Source organism: Phoenix dactylifera, unplaced genomic scaffold, assembly GCF_009389715.1.
Source record: "Phoenix dactylifera cultivar Barhee BC4 unplaced genomic scaffold, palm_55x_up_171113_PBpolish2nd_filt_p 000270F, whole genome shotgun sequence".
Taxonomy (NCBI): domain Eukaryota; kingdom Viridiplantae; phylum Streptophyta; class Magnoliopsida; order Arecales; family Arecaceae; genus Phoenix; species Phoenix dactylifera.
Genome location: NW_024067758.1, coordinates 309,492 through 318,085, shown reverse-complemented (window position 1 = coordinate 318,085; position 8,594 = coordinate 309,492). Strand labels below are relative to the sequence as shown.

The 8,594-nt window shown below is 35.4% G+C and overlaps 1 protein-coding gene across 1 annotated transcript; it reads right to left on the bottom strand.

Moving 5' to 3' along the window:
- Window positions 1-2,015: 2,015 nt before the first annotated feature.
- Window positions 2,016-7,398, bottom strand: LOC103698168 (40S ribosomal protein S8-like). The gene is made up of 5 exons (XM_008780158.4): window positions 7,282-7,398; window positions 7,105-7,177; window positions 5,967-6,303; window positions 2,444-2,613; window positions 2,016-2,309 (listed from the first exon to the last, which is right to left on the bottom strand). Exons 1-5 carry the CDS (start codon window positions 7,283-7,285, stop codon window positions 2,225-2,227), a joined length of 669 nt encoding a protein of 222 aa, XP_008778380.1. The 5' UTR covers window positions 7,286-7,398; the 3' UTR covers window positions 2,016-2,224.
- Window positions 7,399-8,594: the final 1,196 nt, after the last annotated feature.

Sequence of the window (8,594 nt, the reverse complement as noted above, 5' to 3'; positions counted from 1 at the left end):
CATTCAGAGGAAGCGATCATATCCAACACCTTTAATTAATAACATAAAGAAGAGTTTCTTTGGAGAGTTTTGGGGGTGAAGCTTTTAAGTCTAGGACGTCTTAAATTTTTGACATAATACGCCAAGTGTGACAAGCCAACTCTTTCCTGAGCCTCAATGTCTTCATAATTTGGAATAGCAAGGAGAGACAATAGAAGAGTTGAATATTTAGGGCATGGTATCTTAGTGTATGAGTACAAAAAATAGTAACAGTTCATGAAATCGCTGGTTACTTTGATAAACCTTTTAATTATATCAATTCAGGACTTGATAAAAGATGCATGATTTGTAAAGTGAGCAGGATGGTTACTCAGTGAAGAATAAAGAAAAGCACTTGAGATTAACATTATATGGGCATGTTTTATACATATCTTTTTAATTGGACATAATCTTAATCTCATGATTTTAATAATACACATACATATAAGCTAGTAGTAGTAGAAAACGAGTTACGTGCCGCTGCGGTGGCAGGCTCTTAGCTATGCCCATACTTGTAATTTCTCTATTTTCATCTTATCTAGCTATGTTCAATCTGCTATGTTGTATTTTCTCATCCCATTTTTATTTTCTACATTTTGTCCATGCATTTTCCTTTTCCGGCTATTAACCGTAAAATTAAATGTTTGAGCCATTCTTTTGGCATTTATTATCTATTTATGTAAATTTTATTTTTTATTAAAATAAAATAATACATGCATCATACGTGCTACATTCCAATTCTAATATTCTATAATGTCAACTCCAGCAATGTGCCCATAAGACTGACTATAATTCCCACGTTTCTCCAACCTATTTTTAGCTCTCCCCAATTTTCTCATTGTTTATACGACATCTTATTAAAAATGACATGCGGAAGATATATGCTTAATTAGCTACTTGGTAGGGTCCAAACACAATAGATATAATGGGTTTCTAATGAATACCTAATGGAGGCTAGGCCTAAAGTAATAAACATTATATAAAAGCTGGCAGAATTGCCCAGAAAGTATTATGGTAAAGACCGAATAGACAAACAATTAGGGTCTATTATTATGGGAGGAAACTGAATAAAGGCTAGTAACGAATTAAGATTGGATAAATATAATTATCTAGCTGAAACGAATATGAGTAGTGAAAGGGCAACTATTATCAACTACCGAGAATGAAGGCTAGACATGGGTAACAAACATCAAAGTAGACAGTTACTTATAGTTTATCATTACTATAAATATATAGATCTGTGCTCTATAGGAGACATTTCGATCCCTAATATATCAATCAATTATATTTTATTTTTATTTTGTCTTTGTATTAACTTTACTTGCAGAAATGAGACTGACTCATGTTCCAACTGTATGGTTGAAAAAAGTCCTATTTTGATTCCACTTACAAAGAGAAATGATAATATGTCCTAATCTTCCAAAACCCAAACCCGACTTTCCCTTAATATTCCTTCATCAAAAAACAAAAAAACTCTCTTAATATTCAAATCCATTTTAATTTTAATTCAAATTCTAATCACAACCAAATACTTTAAAAAATGCTCATTCCGAAACCAAACACACCTTTGGAGCAAGGTTAAATCTCTCTTACCGTAGCTCAAGCTATACCCTACCTATTGCCTAGCAATGCAACCTAAAGAGAGGAGGTGATTTGAGTTATAAAAACTTAACAAGCTTGCTAAGCTTGATCTTCAAGTCTGGCTCTAGCTTATTTCAATCAACTTAACTTCAATCAAACTAGAAGCAGTTCAACCTTGCATCAAGCTTAAATTAAATTTGATCATATGGTAACAAAAACTATGCAGCTGTTCCTCCAACCAGACGCATAAAATCAGTCTTTTTCAGGGAAAACACTAATAAATTCAAAAGTTAATAATAGAAAATTTCTCATTTGCTGCCGGATCAAAATGAATCTCGAATTTCTTTTTTCATGCACATAAACTGCAAGCTTCAATCATCCCCCACATCCTCCCGCAATAAATTCAATATCTTTAATCAAAGTTCGCATTTTAAAGTCAGACCAACGTGCTATTGAATGCTCTGATTGGGAAATATATAATGATTAACAGTAGCAATAAATTGTTCTCATCTCTAGCAGCTAAAATGCATGTCAACATTTCAAAGGACCCATCAATTGTTCTCAGTCTACATTAATTCAAACGAGTAAATAAAACTGAAGAACCAAGCAACTTAACAAAGTCCACTCAAGCAGCACCTGCACCACCCTTGCCCTTCTTCCTTTGGATCTTCTTCATGTAGAACTCCAGCTCCTTCCCTTCCAATATGTATCTGCAATAAACAACCAAAGGAATGAGAAAAATTAAACAAGGCCCCAACCAAGCCAAGCATCCATAGACCAAACAGTAGAAGGGGAAATGTCTTTTTCATAGCCCTCTAAAATGTTCAAACAAGTTTCAGCTAACCCATCAGCTCTGCCACACTGGCCGGGACGGGATGAGATACAAGCCAACAATCTCCCGCTGCCAAATTGTTCCTCAATGTGGGGATCAAGTTTACGGCCCTGCTGACGCTTATCCAGCTTCCTGAGTACGTGGTTGCTCTTCTTTGCTTCTTCGGTCGCACCTTCGCCCTCCTGCCCCGGCACCCGTCATGAATGCATAAAAGTCCAGTGTTAACCATTGGAATAAAGTAAATCACTTAGTTGGACACTACAGTTAAAATGATTTCCAGATTTAGAACATACAACAATATAAACAGTGAAATCACTGCCAAAATACATAGATTTCAAATCAAGCATGCCAAAAAACTATAATACTGAGGAGGTCAACATGCTATTCAAACTGTATTTGGTTAAATACATGCTAAAGTAAATTTTTTGCAGCATTTGAATTCTAAACAAGCAATAAGGCAACTACTTAAAAGGTTGTTCATGATTAGAAAACTCCCCCATATAGCAGTAGTGAAGCACAAAATGGTTCAAGCAAACAGCAAAGACTGGCATCCTAGTCCTCCACATCTGTCATGAAAACCTGGACGATACATGACTCGCACAACTGCTTCAGAAACATATACAAAATTAAGCCCAATACTATAACAGTATCTGTAATGTGAGGGGTTGGCAAACTGACAGATGACAAACCCATGCAAGTTACATGGCTGACTAGATGTGAGTGGGAACTTTTAGTTATACAGGACATAATTCCATATTAGCAATAGTCATAAAATATGCAAGCCCAACTCCACCAGCATGCATCTAACAAGCATTGCCCCAGATTCAAGCATTACAGAAAAAAGAACAGAAAGCAACAAAATAGCTAAACAGGATGTGCTGCACACCACACGCAAGACCACCACACCAGTTAGCTTTACATAACATTTAAGGTATCTGCTATATGATGCTATGTCATAAAGTACGAAACATAAATGAAAGAGCAAGAAAATAAGTTGACAAAAATTGGAAAACCAATTGTATCCAAAATGAAAGACTCAAGCTGATATACTTGATTACTTGATCCTTCTTAATCTTGAATGAAGTCGTTGAAAAATTGTGCGCTGCTGATTTTGAAATTACCAACAAACATGCACCTTTTCTGGTCTAATTGACATTGCTTGTCAATTTTCCATTATGAATATGTTAACCATCAAAATGATATTTGTAGTTTCAAGTCTCATCCTAGGAAACTTATTTCAAATAATACATAATTCATGGCCAAACAAAAAAACGCAAGAATAACATCTATAAGTGATGCTTTACAAGAGAATCTCTCTTCTTCCTAAGAGAGTGTATTCTAAAGCCAGCTAAAATTCCAAATAATGATGCACAAAATAATACAGGTATACCATTTAACATCATTATTAAAACTCAAAAATGATTGTACTAGATTATCCTGTGTTGCGAATATCAACCAAATGGACAACAGGTAGTCCGAACTACAAACATGAGAAGAAGGAAGACGCTGCTCTTAGAAATCACCAGTGGAAAAGACTCAACCCATAACGACCTAAAGAAAGTTTTGCAGACAAAATTTAGGGTACAGGCAAAGTAGGCAGGTACCCAAAAATATTGTAGCTTTGCATTAAACAGAAACCCTATTATGAACTCCTCCCCATTGATGATATGCAATTACAACCAATAAATTCTCTAAATACCACAGAATCCACATTTAGGATCAACAAGGCTAAAATCCTGTTGTTCGTACTTCTTCAAAGCAAAAAGATAATCCCTTAGCGACACAAGAAAGTAATTACAGGAGTTATGTTTATATATGTGGTCCAATACAGTTATCACGTAATATTCACATAATTTGAAAACTAATATACATATTCTAGTCCATGCCGTTAAGATATTAATTATGCTTTCTGATCAGTTGAATCAAAAACTTCCCACCTTTCGGATTCCAAATGTTGCACCCACACCTACAGCAAGTTCATATCCCTAACAAACTAGTTTTCAGGAAGAAGACAGAGGAATATGTACAAGCTAATAGATGCTTCCATGGTAAAAACAATGGATTCAAGAATAATTCAAATAGATGAGAGAATCAGAATTCAGGAAAAAGTGGAGAACTCAATGAAGCAAGGGAAGAACTCAAATAATCAAAAGATTCAAAGATAGATAATTGAAGAAGTACAGATATTCATTTTCGTGTAATCAGAAAAGTGGACAAGAAAGAGTCATTAAAAATAGCAAAAACACAAACATCCATGACATCTTGAATTTGCATCCATGAGCAATCCCTGATTAAGTCAAGAATAATCATAAATAAACCATAACATCTGTAGATATAAAATGTTCATGACCAATCCAATTACATAATACTAATTCAGAGGACTAAATATGGCATTGTGTGAGTTTAAAATTAGAAGGTTATTATTACTATGTGATCAAAATCTAGCCAATCAAAACAATTATCGTCAACATATCTAGGAGAACATGAGTATAAGTTTTCCTTCACGATGAATATTTGTTAACAATTACATCATTGTGTTTGTCAACCTAGGCATACTGAACTGTATTTTTTGAATAAAAAATCACAGGTAAACCAAAGAAAATCAACCTGCATCAACCAAATAAGGTACTCTATTGACAAGACATACTAGTTCCATACTCAAAGTTAGTAGCTCATAGTAAAGGAAACATTAAAACCTTTTGACCAAGGTATGCATAGCATGTGCAATAAAAGTTGTATCCACATCCCAATCCATTTAGTTCCATAAAAAAGCAAATGTCATTAATAAATATATAAATATATTCCAATTAAATAAATAGCAGAACTATTCTGTGTATTAAGCAAACATAGAATTATCATATGATAAATAATCTAATTAACCCAATTCTCAAAAGAAAATACCAGAAATGCACTCCACAGATAAGGTGACTAACCAAAATAACACATATGGCTTATCAAAGAACAAATGATCCACCATACCTAATCCCAAAAGGAAAAGACCAGAAATGCAGTACACATATAAGGGCATTAACAAAAATTACATCGCATAGCTTAACACAGCTAAATTAAAAAATGGCTTAGAGAACCACTAAATGCAATTCTACTCAAAATGGCAGATCCCAATCTGATGGATGCACACCATTCTTCCACTTGAAAGACTAAATACCTACAAATCCACATGCCTCCTTGAAATCTGAGATTATCACTGGTTTTGATGCAGGACACATCCGCATTTCATGAGCTAGCAAGACATAGGAAAGAAGAGTTGCATACCCAAACAGTAATCATATCGGACCATCAAATCACAATATAACAAACAAAATTTCCAATACTGCATAACTTCCCAATCTATGTAGTGGCCCATAATAAGTAATGAAGATATACAACTAAGTGCAAGAAAATGGATTAAACTGAAAGCTACCAACCAAAATCCTCATAGCATAAATCATGAATACAGAAAGCAAACCCAAATTTAATTAGAAGAACCCCACAAACATCAGTCAAAAAGAAAGATACAACAGCAAGGGAATGCTACCTCTGTTGCTTCCTTCTTGGTACCAGCCGGGGCCTTCTTCTTCCTACCAATCTCAACACCATAGTGCTGGAGGTACCATTGCTTGAAGGGGGCAGCATCAACCTGGACAATGGCACTCTTCACCAGGGTCTGTGTCCTCACAAGCTCATTGTTTGAGGCATTGTACACAACATCAAGGATACGAGTCTTTCGGGTTAGAGCCTCACTTCCCCAAGAGTAATTGCCAGTATCCAAACGGAGGGCCCTCCATTTCACATTTCCTCCACGAACACGAACCCTCCTGACAGTTTTGTTACTAGAAAGCTTTGTGTTTGCCGGCTGGCGGCCCAACTCATACCTTCAAGGCAAGATAAAACCAAGATAAAACACATGGAAAACATATTTCCATGAAAATTAACGACAAATCAAAAGAAAAAAAGGTTTTGAGTGGAAATCATATCTAGAAAAAAAGACTAACCTAAAACCACACGAGACGAAGTGTCTCAGAGAAGATTCACTTCGGGAAAAAAAAGGATTTTCACATAAGATGGAACAACATGAAAAAAACATTCCCTGGCCCATCTCATACGTTTCAAGAGATTAAATCGACAAAAAGCCACATGAACAAAAATAATTTTTCATGAAAATTAATGACAAATCAACAAAATTTCTAATAGAAAACCAACATAGACCAAAAAAATAAACTTTAATCACATTAAACTCGCGAAGTTAGCAAAGAGAAGAAACATAAAAAAAATAAAAAAATATAAATAACTGATGATTTCACAAAAAAATGCGAGACATTGGATTAAACTGCAATAGACATTCATTCTCCAAGTAAATGAGAATCTCAATATCAAGAAACTTTAGTGATTTAATAAGCAAGAGCGACGGGTGACACATTAATCAGAGGAAGGTTGCAGAGTAAAATTTACTTCCAAAAAATTGATCTTTAAACAAAAACCGATGACAAATCCAACTAAACTGGAAAAATAATTTGTTTACAAGTAAATAACAATCCAACAATCGAAATAGACAAGCGAAAGAGAGAGAAGCAAAAAATATGTCAGTAGATTCATGGATAAGCTGTAAACAAATCGATTGGGAAGGGGAAGCACATCAGATCAAGCGTTCTCAAAGAAACTAAAAAGGGGCTTACTTTCTCTTCTTCCTCCAGGCCTTCTTCTTCCCTCCCGTTGCGCGCCTCTTGTGCATGGAGTCTCGCGAGATACCTGTGAGAAGAAGGAGAACGCCATGGCCATGAACTCCGGAGGAATCGAAGAGATCGAAGGGTTAATTTCATTGCAGAGGAGACGAGTCGAGGCTTTAATCTTACCCATATTGGCGGAGGCGCAAAGGAACCCTCTCTCTCTCTCTCTCTCGGACTTCTCCGCCGCTCGCTCTCCCTCGCTCCTCTCCCCTCAGAGGCCCCGTTACATTGAAACCCTAGCTATTTATTCGAGACGCCTTAATAGGGGACAGTGCTTGCTTTGGCTCGCATATAGAATTCTATGCGAGTGATAGGATCTGCCGTCCGCGAGGCAAAGCGACGTGTAGATATGACGAACATATGAATGGATAGGATCTTTCTCGTGGGGATTTTGACGGCAGATCTAAATTTCTCGTATGGATTGTTTTGCACGAAGATGACTAGAGATTTTTCTACAGGGACTTGTAATTTGCAATCCAGGGTTTACAGAACGCAATATTCGAGCATATAACTGAATTTATGATCCACTAAACTAGACCGGGAAATGGGTCGAGTTAGGTTGGGTTGGATCGGGACAAGCAAATAGATAAAGGAAAAAAAAAAAAACAGCCCACACCTATCCATCTATAATTAGATAAGAAAATATTAATTATAAGAAGCCATTTTATTTTACATAAATCCATGTCTATTGATTAATCCATTTAAATTTATATTCATCAATCATGTATAATTAAAATTAAAACATAACATGCATAAAATGATCACAAGAAAAAAAAATAACTTCGAAAATATCATTGCAAAACTTTAAAAGCTTACAATATATGAGTTATAAATTTGTTTACGCCATATCTTTGTGGTGGAGCTCCCAAAGACCAATTTGATGATAGGCATGTGGCGGTGCCAAAAATTGAACAATATTGAAAGACCCTTCAAAAGTGTACGAATAGAAAGCCCTTACGTCAATAATGAAAGTAGCCCCAGCATTCAAGTCAGCTCCGCTCGAAGGAACTGTTGACAATAAAGCTTTTGGAAGTAAAGCTGTTGGAAGTAAAAATTTTTGAAGTAAAGCTTTTATCAAAAATTGTTTTTTGTTTGGTAATTATATTTTTAAAGTGTTGTGGCACTTTAACTTACGTTTGGTAAACAAACTCAGAAAGTACTTTTGTATGACAAAATTACCATGAAGGACACTGCATAGTATTATACAACAGAGCATAATAAAATGTAGCATATATTAATATATAAATATATGATATAGTATAATATTATTGTAATGTAATATAATATTATTATAATATAGTAATATAACATTGTATACTATAGCATAATAATTTAATATTGTTACGGGGGAACTTAGCCACCATGCCCCACGTGACCGGCACGCGCGCCCAGGAAGACTACGGCAGCCCCTTGATCCAGCGATCCGACCCCGAGTCGGA

Coding starts and splice junctions, on each gene's coding strand:
- LOC103698168 (XM_008780158.4), bottom strand. Junction 6,304..7,104: donor GCCTGGAGGAAGAAGAGAAA/GTAAGCCCCTTT, acceptor CTTGCCTTGAAG/GTATGAGTTGGGCCGCCAGC. Junction 2,614..5,966: donor CCAAGAAGGAAGCAACAGAG/GTAGCATTCCCT, acceptor GTGCCGGGGCAG/GAGGGCGAAGGTGCGACCGA.